The sequence below is a fragment of the Cynoglossus semilaevis genome, chromosome 16, assembly GCF_000523025.1.
Source record: "Cynoglossus semilaevis isolate Cse_v1.0 chromosome 16, Cse_v1.0, whole genome shotgun sequence".
Taxonomy (NCBI): domain Eukaryota; kingdom Metazoa; phylum Chordata; class Actinopteri; order Pleuronectiformes; family Cynoglossidae; genus Cynoglossus; species Cynoglossus semilaevis.
This window is the reverse complement of record NC_024322.1, coordinates 10,208,553-10,228,921: the sequence shown is the minus strand read 5'-3', so window position 1 is coordinate 10,228,921 and position 20,369 is coordinate 10,208,553. Positions and strand designations below refer to the sequence as shown.

The 20,369-nt window shown below is 42.5% G+C and overlaps 1 protein-coding gene across 3 annotated transcripts in view; it reads right to left on the bottom strand.

The window, feature by feature from the left end:
* Positions 1-1,158: 1,158 nt before the first annotated feature.
* The window catches only part of map3k13 (mitogen-activated protein kinase kinase kinase 13), a 24,146-nt gene continuing 4,935 nt past the window's right edge, over positions 1,159-20,369 (bottom strand). The window contains exons 1-14 of one of the 3 annotated variants that reach the window (XM_025063995.1): positions 20,355-20,369; positions 10,264-10,979; positions 9,667-9,850; positions 9,349-9,540; positions 8,183-8,341; positions 7,925-8,083; positions 7,315-7,423; positions 7,052-7,161; positions 6,727-6,843; positions 6,504-6,647; positions 5,407-6,169; positions 5,250-5,320; positions 4,591-4,882; positions 1,159-4,498 (exon numbers count right to left, since the gene is read on the bottom strand). In XM_025063995.1, the coding sequence (XP_024919763.1) occupies positions 4,397-4,498; positions 4,591-4,882; positions 5,250-5,320; positions 5,407-6,169; positions 6,504-6,647; positions 6,727-6,843; positions 7,052-7,161; positions 7,315-7,423; positions 7,925-8,083; positions 8,183-8,341; positions 9,349-9,540; positions 9,667-9,850; positions 10,264-10,912 (3,051 nt within the window). In that variant the 5' untranslated portion in view covers positions 10,913-10,979; positions 20,355-20,369 and the 3' untranslated portion in view covers positions 1,159-4,396. The other 2 variants (XM_025063996.1, XM_025063994.1) reach the window with 2 other exon arrangements.

The window sequence follows — 20,369 nt, the reverse complement described above, 5'->3', positions numbered from 1 at the left end:
AAACATTAAATTATTACATTTCAGTTCATAATGGTAGAAAAACCATGTATAAAACGTTTTTCTAAAGCTTAAAAGAACCACTAATCACGCTGAGGTATATTAGAATATGGTTAAGACAAAGGAATTAGAGAACCAAATGTCACTCTCTACTCTAAGACAGGAATGGAGGTTTTTTAGCCACAACACTTAGCTTCTCCACGACATTCTACTGAATCCAAAAACTGCGCTACATAAAATAGGAAGTTAAAGACTGTCTAATGTAAAATAGTTGTTTTGTTATTCAACAATTCACCGAGTGTGGAAACAATAAAGTTCAATCTAATCTAACAGCAGATCAATCTATTTGTTAAAACGTTATTTTTAAAATCACAACAATGATCTTGAGAGAAAAGAGATAACACAGTGTTTTAGGTACAGTACATCAGCATTTATTCCATGCAGTTGTTTGCTCTGATTTTATTTTCCCAGATACCAGTTGCACTGAACACTGGATAATAAAGGAAACGTGACAGGATTGGTTGATCAAAATGCCATTCAACAGTACAGGAATTGGAATAATCATAACAAGGAAGCAGATGCTCCATACAGTGGATGAGAGGACATGATGTCTACATGTGCACTGCAATAGAGAATGAAAATAAGTGGTATTTTGATGAAAGGGATGACTTACTGTAAGTTGTACACACATTGGCATCGCACATGCCTTCATGTTTTAAATACATGTGTTAAATACCCTGCTGTGACAGTCACATGACTGGTTTGTGTTTGGAAACGGAAATGATTCCTGATAAAGTCACGTCCAGGACATGACTTTATGTCCAGATCACTTGTGTTTGGAAACGGAAATGATTCCTGCTAAAGTCATGTCCAAATCATGTTAAAAAATAGAACGATTCAGAACACTCAGTGTTACTAGTCTTTGATATAAAGTCTGCAATATTAATACCTTACCTGCGGTGATGATTCAAATGAATAAACGGTCCATTTTAGACGCAGTGATATGAAACCATTTTTTGTTTTTGTTCTCACAGAAAAATACTGTCCTCTCGAAGTACCAATTCATTGTGCTTCCATTAATAACACTTCTCAGGAGAAACCTGAGGTCGAACCTAACTTAAGCTGCCTGAAATTAAAAAGAACAAAACAACACCTTTCCAGTTATTTATAATAAATTAATCAAAACAAAAATCATGTAGGCCAGCTACAAATAAAAATAAATGTTTTTAAATTAAACTTTTACAACAATCATACTTCACAGAATATATGACAGAAACACAGTGTTATTAACAGCTTGATCAGATTACCCAGTCATTACAATACACTTGGTTATTTCACACCCATGTAAACAGAAAAATAATAATAATGAAGGGTTAAGGAGTCTTGAGGAAAGGCAGCAGCTGTTCTCAGGACCAGGAGTGAGCCTTTAGAAGGCTTTAAAAAAAGTAAATTATCCATCAGTTGTGTTTTAAGTTCATCCTGTGCAACTGACATCCTACTGCTGTGTCCAAATACTGATGTGATAGGGATTTAATCACTTCCTGCTCATTTTCAACCTGTCGCCTGGTCCTCAGTGACAGGGACCCTGTTCAAATAGCGCGATTGGCTAAATAGAGAAAAAGACGGAGGTCAAAAAACGGGTCACGTTACATTTACAGGTGATTATATACACTAACACTGAGATGAGGTCGTTGAAAACCCAGAACAGCTTATTTGCTCTGTGGCCTTGTCTCTGGCTTTTATTCCTTTTGTGAGAACCTCACCTGTCTTGAGCATTCCTGACATCACTATAGTTCAATTCAACCCCGGCTGGCTGTTTTTCATTCACTCGCCGTTAAGGTGAATGACAAACACTCATATGAAGATTAAAATAAAGCTCCCTCGGGTGCAGCATCCCATTTCTAAGACAATCGGAACATTTCTGGATTCAGTTGGTCTCGGATAAAACAGAATTAAGAATCCAGGGTAGAGAAAAAGGAATGATTGACGTAAGACAAACTAAATCAGTGGAATTATCGCCATCTACTGGTCGCACAGACGCCGCATCAATCCTGCTCGATCAAACATTACAAAAGTCAAATGAAGATATTGATAAAATTAGAGTAGAAAAATATTCAATATTTTACAAATATAAAGGAAGCCTACTCCCTTTCTAGCATCTAGCCAGTGACACGATTAAGAGTTTTAGTTTTAACAAAACAAGATTATTTAAATAGCATAATTAAGACACGAACTTAATTAAAGATGTTTGTCTTCATTTTCCATTCAAAACAAAAAAGGCATTAAGAAAATGTGGATCTATATAGTCATGCTCTGAACCTTTGAAAAAACGTAAACTTAAAAATCAAAAACTAAGATTTATCCTTCCAATTAACTTCCCCTCCAAAACGCGCCAGAGCACGAAATGGTAAAAAAACAAAAACAAAACAAAACAAACAAAACAAGCAAGTGCAGGTCAACGTCTGAACCAACTGGAATGGAGGAAACAGAGTTTCGACAAGGATTGTTTTAAATTTGGATTTTCATAAACGGATATCAGTCATTGTTTTCATAGAAAAATAAAACAGTTTATGTTTATTTGGTTGTGTGGGGGCGGGTGCAGTTTTTTTTTATCCTTGAAGGAAGGCACAGAACGTTAGATTTTTGAAAAAATGCTAGACTTTCCTACACACACACCAGTGAAAGAATAAGGGCTTAAATGGAATATGTATTTTGTTCAGTGACGGCCAGAAAACTAGTGAATGACTCTCTAATTAAAGAGTCAGAAAAAGACAGTCAACAGAGGAATGAACAGGAATGAACTGCGAGGTTGGAGGAAAAAAGAGGTTTTAAAATGCTACTTACAGAAAGTCCTGACTTAATTATGGGTTGGGATACCTTAGGAGACCTGCCTTAGTCTCATACTGAAACTACGACTACTTACTGCAAACAAATACAGTCTGAACCAGGGTCTATCTGGGTTAGAATTTTGACTCCACGTACTGTATGCAGTATGGTTTTGAAAATATATATATACCTGTATATTTGTGTATCAACAGTGAAGTAATCCAATTGTTTGAAGTGTGATTCTGGATGTGATTCTACTCTTCAAGTTCAGCTCTGGCTGAACCACTGAACCACTGTGTGGTTTCCAGAAATGGGATACTGCACCTGGACCACAACTAAACCTTACACTCTACACAGTTACATGACACTGGTGTCCAGCAATAAAGGGTTGAACATCAAGGCTAACAGTAAGACCGTCTTCAATAATCCCGCGTGGTCCATAACATGTGCTGCTTGAGGACAAACATTCTTAAGATACAACAATTGGTCCAGTCCAGAGTCTCACAGTCCTCCAACGATCCTGAGATGAGACTTGAAAATGCAATGTCAAATGATGGGAAACACACACGCACACACACACATGCGCACATGAACACATGCTCACATTATGTTCTTCACTCATATGCTGACGTCAGATTCACAATGATGGCGATGACAATGGCCTGTCTCGGAGAGAAGGATAAGAAGGGTCAAAGTTCGTCTGGTGTCTTTAAGAGTCTTTGGTCCCCGCTGATCTGCTAGCTTGTTTTCTTCATGCAGTCTTCTGCACAGACAGGCGTGGACAGTGGAGTGGTCCTCGTGGGGACACACAGAGAGTGAAAGACCGCTTGCGAGGCGGGCTGTTTCATGCTGGTGTTGTTACATTGTTTTCACGAGTTCCCTGTTTCCTGTCTGGGGCCAGGATGGAAGTGATGGAGTGAGGAAGGGGTTTTCTTTGGGGCGGTGGGGGGGGCTCTGTTTTCTGAAGTTGGATTTTAGCAGGAGAGAAGGACTATGGGATTTGGGTCTTTAACAGTAAGAAGCTGCAGCTAGGTGAAATGATGGAGAAACTTCATCATCTACATCAGCTGAGAGACCACTGACGACAACCACGTCGTCTTTTGCACTCCTCTGCACCTCACGCAGCTCAGCTCTTGAACGCAGATTTCTCTCACCGCCATCTTCCTCGCCATCACTTTGCATCTCTGTCTAGTCTCAGACGAACGCACGGAGAGTCTGTGAACCGGTTTCAAAAAGTCCTTTTCTCTTTTTTTTATCTCTTCTCTGTTGATAACAGAGAACACAGAGAGATCCTGAATTCTCCTTCAAACTTCAACAAAAATAAACTATGAATGTTAATCAATCTAACTGTACATTATCATTCAAAAGGAAATCCCTGCCATGAGTTGCCTGGATGCTGTACCATAGGTGATGGTGGGAGTAGGGGGTGTGGGGGTGGGGAAGATTGCATGGTGGGCTTATCTAAAGGGAGCTAGTCTACAAATGGATCCGTTTATTGCTGTATTTTCTGCAGGGCAGAGTGGGACATCATGGCCTCCAGGCAAAATCAGAGCCTCTCTACCTCTCCAGGGTTTCACCACGTGGACGGGGCTCCTACTTTGTTGTTCCTAATGGTGGCATCGGAGCACTCGGCCTCTGACGTGTCACAGTCTGAGTCAGCAAATCTTAGTGGATTCTAAGAGAAGAGAAGAGAAGTGAAGACAGATCAGCGTGACGACACTATTTCCTGGTTTAAAGTCAGACATTAAATCGTTTCTTTTACCGAACCTCATAACTGTGTTCATCGGAGCACAGTTTCCCCAGTGATATCTGGGTCTTGACCCGGCGAACAGCGCACTCCTTGTCAGAGAGGCCGTCTGACTGAGTGGAAATGTCGATGGGGATGTCGGGCGTGTGCGACAGGAGCTCGTCCAGGTGCTCCTCCTGACTGGCGCTCAGCCTTTCCAGAGGGCCGCTGTGGGAGTGGTCGCTGGTGTTTCCCTCCTCTCCGTCTGACACCGACAGGTTCTCAGAACTGAAGGTGGAGTAGGACTGAAAGCTGCTCATGCAACGATGAGGTCTGAGAGAGGGAACAAAGAAAAGGAAATATTTAATACTGGCTATTTAAAAAAATGGAGTCATGATTAATTGAGAAATAAATGTTCCTACGTATGACAGAAAAACATTTTGATAGAATACTGGTGATTTTAGACAGTATTTATAGTTTATCATGAGTGATCCAAACTGAAAAGTAGAAACCACAGGTTTATTTTTTATTCTCCCTGTCAAACTATTAAAGATTTAATTAATCCTGATTAATCACAGGTTAGCTTTAAATTAAAAAATTAAATTAAATTCAACTCATTTGTAAGGTCATGTTTCTCCATTTTAAAATGGGTCGATCTTTCTGCTGCCAGAATTGTAGAAACGACCCGATTTTATTTTACCTCTGTCTCCTTGGAAACTCCACTTCACTGTCCACTTCTCCCTCCTCCTCTTCAGATGACTCATCTCCACCCTGCCAAAAACAACCAACTCATCATCAACGCTCACTGTTCCTTTCAACCAAAAACATGGCAGAGGGCCTGGTGTGAGACTGCCTACCTTCCTGAGCGGTCTGAGAGTGTGTGGCAGTGCAATGGGAAGGGTGTGTGTATGCTGGGATGTCTCCTGCTCCTGTGGCTCCGTCTGCTTGGTGACCTCTCTGTCTGTGGCCGGATTGTGACTGGGCACGACTAAGGACGTTGGGCTTTCTTCTAGGGTGCTGAGCAGTGAGTAATGGTGCAGATCTGGGTGGCTGGATGCAGGTGGGTTCTCCTGACAGTGTTGGCAGCCAGGGAAGGGATGGGCCTGGCAGCAGGGGCACAGAGACACAGCAGTAGCGCCGGGGACGGGATTTAAGGTGGAGGATGAGATCCGCTTTCGCGTGTCTGCATCCACAGCGGTGGAAATGAGGTCGGGACTTGAGCCAGAGACGTGGCGCTGCAGATGGTCCGTCTGAGGGCTGCGGAGGGCAGCTGCAGGGCCAAAATAGCGCAGGTTGTTGGCACAGTTGACAACAGCCTCCTCGCGGCCTTTCAAAGGAAGGATGGGCCCCTGGTTTGGTAGAGGGTGGTGGTGAAGGTGGGGGTTAGGGTGGAGGGGTGGCTCCTGGAGACACTGGGTGTCTTCCAAAGCACCGGCCAGAGGCCTCAACATGCCAGGAAAGTCAGTGTGGCTTCCTTTACTGCTGGCACGACGGTGACGAGGTTTGCTCCTGTAGCGAGCTTTACCAGGAGGCGTAGAGATCTTCGGACTGGCAGACAGCGGGGAGGGGGAGGGGTGAGGGTCGACACTGGGGATGCCTTCCGAGCGAAGCAAGTCTGGCCTGTGGAAGAACAAACAACTGGAAAAGTTAGCACAATCTGAATCTATTTGGAATTTTCAATTGCATTTTCTTTTGTGCATTTGCGCCCCCTAGAGCAATTTCCTTTATTTAAGGACTTTTCCAAAGTGTTTGTAGATAAAGTATTTTTCATAACAGCAGAAATGTCTTCATTCTCAAGGATAACCATATGTCTTTGGATCAAGAGTTATCATCTGACTAAATGATATGCCCGATATACTCTTCTTTTAATGAAACCGGCCTGTTCAAAGATTCTGTGTTAATCCATTTGTCCTACTGAAAATGCAAAAGCAAATTTTTCAGCTACTGTGCGGACCTTCTAGTGGAGGGCATCCCGGGTTTGTGGGCCATGCTTCCTTTTTTCCTGATGAGTTTCTCCACAGCGTTGGACCTGACAATGGGTCGCACCAACTGCCTTTTGTAGGACCCAGGATATTTCTTCTCCACCGCCTGTTCTCTCCTGCAGGGAGGACAGAACATATTTACAACTCACAGCAGTGAGGCTTGACAATTAGCGAAACAAATTATTATTTACGTACTTCATGAGCTCTTTCTCCCGGACCTCCAGCTGCAGCATGATGGCACTGAGCTCCATGTAGAGATTGTTGGCCCGCTCTAGTTTCCTCTCGTAGTGCTCCCTGATGTCCAGTGCATGTCTGAGGACAGAGAATCAGTGAGGAGGGACATTTTTTAAGCATTCTGTGATTTTAAATTGAAATAAAATCTCTATACATACGAGCCAGTCAGTGTTTATTTACTTGTTACTGAGAGAAACTAAAGCCAGTACAACCTCCAGGTAACACGGTGACTGTCAGCATGTTGATCAGAGCACGTCTCTCACACCAGCACTGATTTCATGCTCACCTGAGTTCATCCCTCCTGCGTCGGATCAGCTCCTCATCCAGCCTGTGAATGCAGGTGCCTTCACTCTTTATCTTCTCAAAGTGTTTCTTCACCTCCTCCCTCCATTCAGACTGTTAATGAATGCATTGAGTCAAGCAGCAAAAAATTGCTTTGGCAAATGAGTTGTTAACTGTTTCAAATGGTGCTTTGGTTTAAGTGCTTATAAAAGTGACCTATGCTTGGGAAGAAGTGAGGGATATTTTTTTTCATCAGATAAAACCGACCTGAGACTTGAAGTAGGTCTCCTGAGGAGCTCCGAGGACGTCGGCCGAGGCAATGTCAAGGTGCAGGAGAATCTGGCGGAATGAAGGTCTGTTCCTGGGTTTGCCTTGCCTGTGATCAACAGAAACAGAGATGCTGAAGCTAAACCCTGAATGGCTCATGTTCACGACCCACATCTGCACTTTGGTTTGTGTTGTTACCACCACCGTCAAAATTAGTGGGTCAATTCATTTTGACTGTACATCCAATAATTCCATCCACATCCATGGGACTGTAGACAGATTCACATTGTTGAGGATAATGGCTTCACTAGAGGTTTGAAAAAAAAACCCGTGTGCTTTTTATTATAATTTTACAAGCCACTGTCAATATGCACTGAAGATGGAAGGACGGTTACTTATATTTTTGCAGATTTTCCCTGACATTTTTCCATATTAATAATTCCATCATTTGAATTAGTCACACATCATAAAAACAAATGTGAAACGAACATCTACCAGTGTTTGTCTGTTCCATAAATGTAAAGAATCTTAATTAACTTAACTACGATGACAATTAATCGCAATTAATCCATGACTATGTATAAATGGAAACATTTCAATTACAACTCACCATGTTTGTTTCATGAGGATCTTGAAACCGTCTGGGCAGGTGGAGGGAACAGGAAGGTGGAGGCTGTTGCTGCCAACTCCCCAGATGATAGCTGAGGAGTCTACGTCTTTGTAGGGAATCTCTCCGGTCAGCAGTTCCCACAACACGACTCCAAATGACCTGCCACACACACAGTCGTCAGAGGATTTCGAGAATATATTTAAACTTTTAATCCAAAAGTAATGTACTATAATAAATTGGTTTTTTTTTAGCACTTACCAAATGTCTACCTTCTCTGACACGGGCTCATTCCTGATGACCTCCGGGGCCATCCAGGCCACCGTACCTGCAAATGACATCTTTGTACTTTTGTCACTGAGCTCCTTGGACGTTCCAAAGTCGGAAATTTTCACAGTGTCGTTGTGGGTCACTAAAACACTAAAACAGACAGAGAGAAAGAGAAATAACTGGTTAGTAAGGACAAAGCGATGGGATGGTAAGAAATAAGAGAAAGCATTAACACGGTCATGGTAAGGTTTAGTCTCTAGGACAGCACTTCCTTTCTGGGACACTGGTCTCTGGTCCAAGTACACAAATATCAGTACCCATACTCGTACTTGTATTGGTTTGTAAAAGCTGGTATTCCTAGGTAATTCCTACGGTTCATATCTTCTGTCCTGAAGCCCCTGTGGTTACAGGAGTAAAAATGTGCCTACTGTATTTGGCTAAATAAGATTGACCTTTTCAGCACATTCATCCTGCCGTGGTTGTGCTGACTCACACGCTGTTTGGAACTGCTGCAGAGCGATGTTATTGATTACAGGAAAAGAGCTACAGTGAGCAGAGGAGGAGGAGGAGGAGGAGGAGAGAGGAGGAGCAGAATGAGTCTTATTACTGGCTCACTCTTGCAGTACATAAAGACAAGACAAGCTTTTAATAATACTCTAAATGGAATCAAGGGTGATGTCAAAATACTCTCAGCTGAAATGCTGTTGCTGCCTTGGGCTGAGAAGCCTCAAAAGACTGCTTCGAAGGCTGTTTTCCTCAGCCTGACAGATCAGTCCTAAGAGGTGAATCACAACACCCACGTGATGATGCATAACAAAGTACTACTGAGAATACTGTACTGCATTGTACATTACACCGCCACAGCAAATGTTTCATTTTATCTAAAAAAAAAAAAAAAGACTTAAACTCAGTTTTATTTTAAAAATTACACAGAATTATCTTTTATGTTTACAGACACACGGTCCAAAGCAAAGATGAAGCCAATGATTTTTTGGTAATTCATTAATTCTCCAATTATTGATTATTTTAAATATATTAGTTAAATAGGCAAAAAATAGTAAAAATCTGAAAATGACAAACAGCTTGTCCTTTATTTCAGAACAACCAAAAACTTAGGAAATAATTCCCACACACAAAATAATATAAAACACACTCACTTGGGTGATTTTAGATCTCTGTGGATGATCTTGTGCAAATGTAGGTAGTTCATGCCACTGGCGATGCCTGAGGCCCAGTCCACCAGCAGCCTGGGGTTCACTTTCCTACCAGCCCTCAGCACCTCATACAGCTGGCCCTGCGCGCAGTACTCCATGATGATGCAGTAGCAGGGTGCCTGAGTACACACGCCCCTGGGTGGTAGAAGATAGCAGTACATGTGAGTCATTAGAGTACATCACCACTTGGACTGATCAAACCAAAAAATAAACACACTGATGCACCGTGTAACAATCACAGTCACGTCGCTTTAGACCTACTTGAAGCTGATTATGTTGGGATGCTTGAGTTTTCGCAGGTGTTTAATGTCCGTCTCCTTCTGCTCGCGCACCTTTTTGATAGCCACCTCCTCGGAACGGAATTTACCCAAAAACACTGCTCCTTGTGCTCCGCTGCCAAGCCACTGAAGCTCAGAAATCTCCTCAAATGGAACCTCCCACATGTCTGGAAGGTAAATGGTTTTGTCAATATAACAATTTAGTAATAATAATTTGGGTCACATGCTATTGTTTTTTTGGTGGTTTTAGAAACCGCGTGGAGGAGAAACTATGCTGGTCAGATCTCTACTAACTAAATTAGTTCGTTTTGGTGGTTTTAGAAACCGCGTGGAGCAGAAACTATGCTGGTCAGATCTCAGATCTCTACTAACTAAATTAGTTCAGCTTTCGGTCTAACCCTCAATCATTTCCCGCCGGCCTTGACATGAAATCAACAACCGCACAGGTCCACTACATTAGCAATACATTGCAGATACGATGGTGCTACTATTTATTTGATATAAAATAAACTGAAACAGGAATAATAACAACTATTAAATGGGCAGGTGTCAAGCAGCACACCAAGATCCAGGAGCTCACCTTGTTGTTGCAGCTTGTATTCTGTTGAGTATGTTTTCCCGATGATGTTCCAGACTGGTCGCAAACAGCCAAACAGCCCCTCTAAGAAGCCTCCAGAACCGGGCCCTGCTCTGTGGAAGTGCATCTTGATGTCGTCATGATGATGAGGGTGGTTCTGTTTCCCCTCCTCACCGTGCTCCCTGGGACACTCTCCCTCCCCAGTCTGCTCCTCCATCCCACTGCCACACCCACCGTGGTCACAGGACGCTGGTGACCCTGCTTCTTCGTGGTCATGCTCCTGCAGCTGGAGGACACTGTTTTCAAAGTGTCGTCCCTCGCTCCGTGTAGAGTCCACACTCAATGCTGTGCTGATGTTCTGGGGGCTAATGCCCCCCAACATTGTGTCATCGTCTTGACCAGGGGTCTGCAGCGACTGAGCAGGAACGGGTAACTGTGTCGGAGGGGCCAAATCTGTGATAATCTGAGGTGGTAAATTTGATTGAGGTGCCGGCGGAGGCTGCGTTTGGGAGTTGGGGGAATTGGATTTCTTAATGGCATCTCCAACCACAGTCAATTTCAGCTCCTCCTTCAGTTTGCCCACCAGCAGACTGGGACAGGATGTCCATGACAGCACCTCAGGGGAGCTACCCATGGTGTCGTGTGTGTGCATGGGCTGCCCAGTGATGAAGAATGGGGCACGTCCTAACACACCAGTTTTTCTGAAAGCTGAAATTCACCTGGATGGCAGAAACAAACGAGAAAGAACCATGGGTCAACTTATTGTTGAATTATTTCCCTGAAAAGACACATGGTACATGAAATACAAATAATACAAAAGTATTCGGCACAGTTAATTTGATGAAATACAAGAGAGGTGCAGTGTTGCGTTTTTTTTTTCTGCAGAACTGATGCACCATGTCTGTATTTTGTATTTTTTAACTATCTCGATTCAAAACCATAATTTTTTTTATCTCGATTCAAAACATATCCAAATATTGGAGAAACTACGGCAGGATCCAAACTTGTAACTCTCTCCTGACAAACTGATCCTCTTAAAACTAGGCCACAGGTTGCCTACTGGGATTGATAATTAACCCGGCTCAAACTGCGTTTATAGCACCACCTGCAGAAGTGTAGGGGATTCATGTGACCTTTGTTTTCGAACACTAATCAACATTCCTACTTACTCTATCTTTAGTAATAGTGTACATAGAAGGGGGAGGGGAGAGGGAGAGGATAATACATGTGAATAATCTGAGACATTTCTGATACAATGAACTAAATTATAGTGCGGTGGGACGCAAATAGAAATCTAATCCTCTCACTTCCCTCTCATTGATCGGGAGATAGAGAGAGCGTACATCATTAATGATTGTTACGGCAAACAACAACGCAGAGTGGAACAGGTCCCATATGGGAGATGGTTCTACATGACAGACAAAGAGAACACTGATATGGAAGTAAGGGATTTATGACAATTATCTGAGGACTTCAACATCTGATATTTTCTTGTCAAACTCTCTGGCAGTTACAGAACACAGCTGGGATTAAAGGTCATGCCGTGCATTAGCGTTAGACGGAGAGAAAAACATCTGGTACACACAGCCCACGCCCTTAATGCTTAACCAGCAGAGCCGGACATACAGTCGCTGCCAGAAACCCACGAGCAGCTGCACCGGAAAACGGACCAGTTCACGTCAGTGCCTCAACCACCAGAGGTCAGAGGTCATTACCACAAAGTAATTTATATTTTATTGTAATATAAAAAGTCAAATGAACACATGAACTGGGAATGGATTAAATAACAGGAATAACAGGAAATGTAACTGTTATATGGTGTGTGTAAATGGATTAAATAACAGGAATAACAGGAATAACTGTTATATGGTGTGTGTACAATATTCTGAACGTATGGTCTGCCTACGAGCTCTTCACAACTATCAGTGATTAATGCAGGATCAGCCTTAAACACATGTTAAAGTATCTTTTCATGGTCATGTGACAGTGTGCGTTCTAACTACCATAGTCATTAAGGGGGTAAATGCACTTCACTGTAGCTCAGATAACTGGTACCTCTGATTTTCTTTTTAAATGACCCTGCTCTGTGACCTTAAACAATGGGGCTTTTTGATAAAAAACAAACAAAAAAAAAAAAACAGCCTGCTTGTAGTAGCATGCAGTCTTTACCCTTTTAACTTAGGACAACTTAGCTTTAGAATTCCAATCAAGTTTGATGAGGCAGCTGAAAATAACAGGGTGTATGACACAGTAAAGGAGTGAGTTAGTACAATGTGTACAGTCAAAAAATGGGAGCTCAAAGTCCAGGAGGGAGGAGAAATAGCATTGAGCTGTCCTTGCGTTACGTGGAAGCTTTCCTGACTGGGTGAGGACGCTCACGCAGTCCAATCAAAACACAGACACTTTGTTTATGCAGCTCTGTGTGGAGAGTGCTGACATGAACGCACTGGCACAGGTCAAAGTACATCCAGGCCGCCTGACTGAAATTCTCTGAACCAAATGAAGCTTTTAAAACAAAGCCTGCATATTACTTTATATATGATAAGGAAAAAATGTCAGAAAAAACAAACCAAACAATCAGGAAGAACAAGACAAGGCAGGGAATAACAGAGGTTGAAAGGACCAAATCTGCAGAGTTTTCATGTCTGCTGCTGTGAGGGCCCCAAACAAGTGCTGGCTCCCTGTTTGTGTCAATACATGTACTGTATTTGTGTGTATCTACTGGGGGTAACTTGAGCGCTGTGAGAGTTCTGTGGCTGCCAGGGGCTCATCTATAATGCAGGCCTGTCTCTAAGCAGGCTGCTGAGAGTGCAGAGGAAGGAGAGAATGCTCGCTCAGGTATCCAATAAATCCGTCCCGTCCACAGCAGAGACAATTGAGCTGTGCGAGTAGAGGCCCGTGCTGTAATTCCACCCCACGGATGACTCCCTGAGCTGGGGCTTCTGACGTGGGCCTCGGTGGATGGATGTGGTGGACCAGAAAGAATCACACACAGGAAGGCTGAGGCCGGCACGCACGGTAACCGGTACAAACGAGCTGAAACACAGTAACTGTATCTCCGGACTACTGACCACAGTGCACATCAGTCTGACAGAGAATCAGATGCTCCTGTATGGTTTCTATCCATTTTGAACTCCATCTCCGTGTACATCCTCTCCACATCTTCATTTGACACCAGGCACAGGAAACAGACCTCTCAACCTTTCCCATTAACGCCTGATGTTATAGGGCTTTGAGCCACACAATCCCATGAATAATATCTGTGTCTGAACGAGACGAACATGAGGTTTCATTTACACGGTCATTTATTTACAGGACTTTCCAGAGGGACCATGGCTGGGCAAAAGGACACTTTGATACCGTGTCCACATGAAGTGATAGTCTGACCTGCCAGTCAGCCAGGCCTGGGTCTGGTTCTGATACTACAAAAAGTAACTTCTAGTAAATTTGAATGTACTCTAATTAATCGTAGAAACAGTTTGGGCTCGTTTTTATTTAAAATAATCTCAAGAAAACACAAATAAATGTGGTTCTGAAGTGAAGATATATATATATGTTTACAATATGTTTATATAAGTAAATTAATTATAATCTTATTTGCTGAAAGCATTTGGATGTCATTCATTGGTTTTATAAGAGTATCTTGTTTGAAGGACAGAATACTGATGCTAAGTAGAAAGGATAAAAATGATAAAAGGAGGGAGGACAGGAAGAGCGAGGGGAAAATGATCACAGGCTGATCCTTTAATCCCTCTACAGACCTCCGGAGACGTGCTTGTACAAACACAGCTTCACTCTGTACATATCCTACACTAACTTCCTCTTCTCAGCTCTCTAAAAGTGGTCCGTCAACAATGGTGATGCAGTTGTACTACAAATGTGAACGTACTTTAAGGTGAAGCCGAAGAATGAAGGATGCTATTGTTTCTGTACTAATGTGTGTGTGTGTGTGTGTGTGTGTGTACATGGCAGCTGGTGATGCAGGGAGATCAGGTTGAGCGAATGAATGTGTACACCCACACACACACACACACACACACACACACGTACACACAGACACATGCCCGGGGCGTGTCTGGCAGGATCCAATAATCCCACTACTCCCAGCAATCCACTGGGGGAGGGTTTTTTTTTTTTTTTTTTGCACAGTCCCACTGTGTATTGTACTTGGAGAGAAGCATCTGGAAGTCTGCATCAGATGAGTGTAACTAAAGACCAACCTTGAATAGACAGACAAACAGAGGCTCAGACCAAACACCACGAGCATCATCTGTGTCTCCACCACTCTGCTTCTCATTAAGGGAAGCCCTGCCGGGCCCCACAGTGGGCTTCTCCCACTGGGTAACAGCTGCACCACCGACAAAGGACCGATTTAGCCAGGTTCCATCTCATCATTTAAATGTTACCATGTCAACACTGGGATTCATCGTGACCTTCTGCTGACGGTCAGCCTTGATTTCATCCAATAGTTGGGAGTGGAGACACGAAATATTGTATAGAGTATTGTATAAGTATCGAAGTGCTCCTAACTTCTGGTACATCAACATATATATATAGTTATTATATATTATGTATATAGTTTTTAATAAGAACAGTTACTGGAGTAAATAAAAATAAAGGCCAAATTGACAGATTTCTGATCCTAAGGCTAAATATTTGCGAAAGTACCACTATAAACTCCATGTAGTTCTGATGGCTTAAGCATCATGAGCTCAAAAGTTTCTAGGATCTGACCTCCAAAGATGTTACCATTAACTTTCCCATGTGCCTATGTAACAGCAGTCAACACACTAACATCAAATACCTGAAAAAGTTACTTATTTGCTTTGCATTTTCATGCCCATTTATCATTTTTGGAAACCTGAAGAAAATTATTTTTTCTTTAGAATTGAAACCATTTTCATATTTTCACTCCTTCCGATTCTCTCATTAGTCATCTGGCAGTAGCTCGGAGGAAAAAAGCAGGTCACATGATGCCTGTCACACCAACCTGGCGGCTTGGTTTGAATAGTGTCAGAGAGAAAATCAGTACAAGGTCAAAGCCAAAGCCAATGGGAATGTGCCAGGTGGGATCATGTGGAATTCCAATGGTATGTTGTGAAGGTTTAATTACAGTGAGCTGGTCGTCAGGAGAACGAGCGAAACTGCAGTCGAGAAGTGACAGATAAGAGAATGAAAGTGTATAAAAACTTCAGCTGCTTCAGCTGCTGTCCCTCTGACCGACTGCACATTTAATTACACATTCAACATCACAGGCAGGGTGAGCACGGATGACAATAATTAGCACTCCGTTCACACATCACTTCTGCCTCAAATAGCCTCAGCTGGTATCAGCTGGAACTGGTGAAAATAAATATCTACACGAACAGTGTATGTGTGTGTGTGTGTGTGTGTGTGTGTGTGTATGCGTTGCCATTAACACGTCACACATCCTCCCTCTGGCTACAGAGTACCAGACTCTCAGCGAGGCTGCAGCCTGCGTTACAACCAGGACGCACACTGTCCCATTATCTGCTGAGACCAAAACAGTCCAAAATCCTTCAGCTTTTTTTTTTTCATACATTATCTGTTTCAGTTTGTCTTAAGCTGCAAATATATATAAATAACCCGACGCACCAGAGACAGACGATGAGGCCAAACAGAAACTCTGATTCTGCCGTGCCCGCTCAGAACATAATGCTGTACCAACCAAGCCACAGCAGGACAGACTCCCAGAGAGACAACAAAGGACACAAGAGGAGCCGGCTCCATGTGAACTGGGCCCGTCTGCCCTGCACCACGAAACGGGCGCACAGACAAACACACACTGCACACCAGAACAGCTGCTGCCACAACAATCCCCCTTGTGCTCTTTTAATAGGGACGACCAGCTCGGTGTGCCAACAACAAGGGCCGAGGAGAGATACAGCCCCCCCCCCCCCCCACACACACACACACGTGAAGTGACAGAACAATACATATTGAAGGGAACTGTCTGTGACTGATACTACTTTATTGGTTGATTTATGAGGGGATAAAAAAAAGAGGTACATGTAAGAGCAGGCGGGTGTTGGGCTACACTTGTTATTTCTTCTTCCAGAAGATGGATTGGAAGCTGGAGATCAATACACATTAGTGCTTCTATTAGCTGCTGGGTTCATATTCTCCCTGTCTGCTCTTTAAATAACCACAACATGTAACTCATGTACATTTGAATGTTGACTTTAAAAATAAAAATGCTGAAGTCAGAGACTCAAGGGAAACAGCAAATGGCAGAAACTCTTTTGGGAGAGATGGATGGATGGATGGATGGATGGATGGATGGATGGATGGATGGTTGGTTGAAATAGACGGATGGATTTGTTTCTCTCTACTCTTCCTGTCAGTCCAGCAGCCGGCTGCTCCTCCTGTGTGCAGTTACATAAACACGCTTAGCGGCAGAAGACAGAAGTGTGTACGCACACACAAACATCACTTCCTGCTGCGTTGAGTAAATAAAGAGACGGACGAGGATGGACGGCGGAGGAGAGAAAAAGATAGAGTCAAAACAGAGAATGGAAAATGAGAGAGTAGAAAAAGTAGGATGGTTTGGGGCAATTTGGTCAAGTTTGACAAAGGAAGTTGAATTTCATCTGTCCATTGATGCCTGTTGTGAATTCAGATGTGTCCTTTATCGGACGGCACAGAGAAGTACTGCATCAGAAAGCATCATCACCACCGCTGAGCCTAAAATAGCTCCTGCACGCACCGACGCACGACCTTACAACACACTCCTGCAGCACGGCTGCTGAAAGAACACCAGCAGCATGAAGATGTCCTGTTGAATCACACAAACTGCGTATAACATAACAGCACCGACACATCACACTACTTCCTTTCAAAGATATGGAAAAACAGAATAGGATATCAGCACGTTACTCACAGAGGCTCAGATTCATGCTCCTCACTTAGATCTGACTTCTGAAGCAGGGATGAGAGCAGGAAGAAGCCCGAGGAGACGTCTAACAACGTAGTTAGGATGAAAAACAAAACAGCCAGAAAACCAGAGAGGGAGAAGGAGTCGGAAGCAGCAGACTGAAAGACATTCCTTCAACTCCTGCAGCACCTGTGATGTGAGTGGGTGGGCAGCAGCGTCACCGGGTCGCTAAAAAACCAGCCCACGTCACGCTTTTCATGAATGGAGGCTGTCTGACGCAAAGAGGACACGGCTGAAAGAAGCTGGGAGGGAGGGGCCGGTGGTGATGATGGAGGAGGCAAAGAGGTGGAGTCGTCTGCACAGGCTGTGATAGGAGGAGGAGCAAGTGGAGATGGGAAGGAGATGGAGAATCAGAGGAAGGGTGGAGGGAGGGTAGATCAAAGTGAAACAGAAAAAAAAGATCAGCAGGGAACAGCGGGTTGGGCTGCTCTCTGTAAGTAGGACAGACTCACTCTGCATTTTTGCCAAAATCAGGCATCAATAATGTATCAGCATCAGACTGACACACATGCTGGGTGTGATTCACTCGCATTACACAGGCAGTTGAAATCAAGCCTTTTAAACATGGACGAAACAAAAACCACATCCACAGCAGAGATTAGAAGACGTTTTAGCTTTAGTGCATTAACATGAAAACAAACTACTCACCACTTCTTATAAAATATTTGTCTCTCAAAGTACTGCCAGTTTAGACCAGTATAGAACAGAATCCAAACACACATACATGGAATCACACTTTTCCTGTCGACCATTCAAGAGCGTCCAAGTACTTTAAGCGGTACGCAGACCGTAGTTTTGGAACCACTGATGCTTGATGAGAGCCTAGTCTTGGCTCAACTGATGTATTACACATATATATATTCAGTCCACTAAGATTATGTTTGTGGTATTTTTTCTTACTGTTTAATGATAATGGTAACTTCTAAACTATATCAAAATGATTAGTACTAATAATTACTACTGAAGAATTATTAGAAAACACTTGAAAAAAGTAAAATAAATGTCTTTTCTCTCTTGTTTTATTTTACACTCTACAACTACATTAACATAAATGTTTCTCATCCAAATCTTTCAAATTATTATTTTAAACATGGCGTCAACTGTGGTTACAGTCAGCCTCTCATTAAGCACATGGCTGCATACTAATGTGTGAGGTAATCACATTATGATGATTAACCTAGATTTTCACTACAGGGTGCAAACACTTGAAGCACTAATCTCTCTTCACGGCATAATTAATTTTCCTGTATTCCAGTTTATATGACTCCACCAATGTCCGCTAAGTTCGGTGCGTCATTTTCTGCATTTTGACAATTTTGCAAGCAGAAAATCAACTGTGATACACAAGAGAAAAAGCCAAAGCTCCTAGGATGAGCTTTAGGTGTAAAAAAATCCTTTCTTTTTGAAAAGGTCATTCAATGTCTCCCAGCCCACCTGAACTCATCATTCTGCAGTGGGTCTGTAAACATCTCCACACAACACAGTTCAGTCAATTAAACTGAGTGACGTGCTAACTAGAAGGATGATTCTTTGTGAAAATAACGCATCACAATAGCATTGTGTTGACATCTGCAACATTTTCACTCTTTGATAATGAAGTGACAAGACCGACAAGTGATGGAGGAAGAATAGGTGGTGGGGGGACGTAGTCTTCAGGGTTCATTAGGTGTGTGTGTGTGTGTGTGTAAATGGAAAAGCCAAGCCAAGAATCAAAAGAAACTGAGTGAGAGGGAGGGTCTGACATTGAGGGGAAAAGCCCTGGGGGACTGAAGCTCCACCCCACTCCTTTCATTTCAGACCCAACCCTCTGGGGAAACGGAGGGTCGGGGATCAGCTGGAGTAGCTGGAATGTGATGAGGCATGGGGAGAGGGGCAGAGGAGGGGGTCAGGATATTGTAGTAACATTGTCCTGTCTCTTCCTCAGGCGAAGGACATTGCCAGGGAGAGAAGGTTTGGCATTCACAGGAGTGGCAGCAGAGTAGGTGTCCAAACACTGCCTATAAATGGTGTGAAATGTCAGTCAAATGAGTCACTGTGCAGATGGTTCTGGATGCTGGCTCCAATGGAACTTACTGTAGGAAAAATGCTCAGTGTGGATCTGCTTGAAGTACATACTGCATGTTTATATGGACCGACTGTGAGGCTTTTACTGGACTAGCAATAAGGTCAAAGTGTACACACAAAAAATAAAAAAACAGTCAGAAAATTCATCAAGATTTATGAGTATTGCCCAGAAAGGTACTTTTTCATTAGTCACGTGCAAAGAACAGAGATTCCAGGGAGATTCCAGGGCTGTTTGTTTGAGAACATCAAGTTCTACCAGCCAAATTCCAAAGGTCAGCAGATCACATGTCCTTATGCCGATGGAGCAACGAGCAAAGCACTGATATGTGCAAAAAAAACCACGACATACAAACAAACATATTTAGCAATCTTACTCCTTACAAATGTTAAAAAAGGAAAACAAAAGTATGTCCAGATGTAGGGTAAAATATATACATTTTTAAATACATGATAGACATTAATTAAAATTGTAAAATAAATGCTATGCTTATGTATACTGTACATAATTGATGTTTGAGAAGCTTGTAAAATACGTTGCATACATCAGCCAATGTTTGGCAGGAATAAAAATAATATAATAAAAAAAATAAATAATAAAATGTATCTATTGTCAAACATTTTTAATATTTGAATATATATTTAAAAATATTTCATTTAAATTATTAAAAACACAGAACTATTGAAATGTGAGCTTGTTTCCTCTTTATTTACATTTTACTTCTTCCGTAGAAAATTGTTTGGAAGTTACAGTGTGGTCAAACACAAACAAAATTAAACACACTAGGACACACACTATCACATACTATATTGTATTTTTTAATCGCAAAATGGTCATAAATACTTTCTGCATCTAAGTAACTAACTAACTAACTAACACTACTGCTCATGCACATTACTTTTCCATGCAGTTTCCTACTGAAAAAAAATGCAAACAAGGATTGTCTGCTTTCCTTGGTGCAGAGTAGACTTCAAGTGTTTCTCAGTGGGCAGTATCACAGCTTCAGTGACTGTCAAACAAACACTCTGCTGAATCTAAAAACATTTTCAAAACCAACAGTAAAAAAAACAGTCTGACCTCAGGACCACAGTT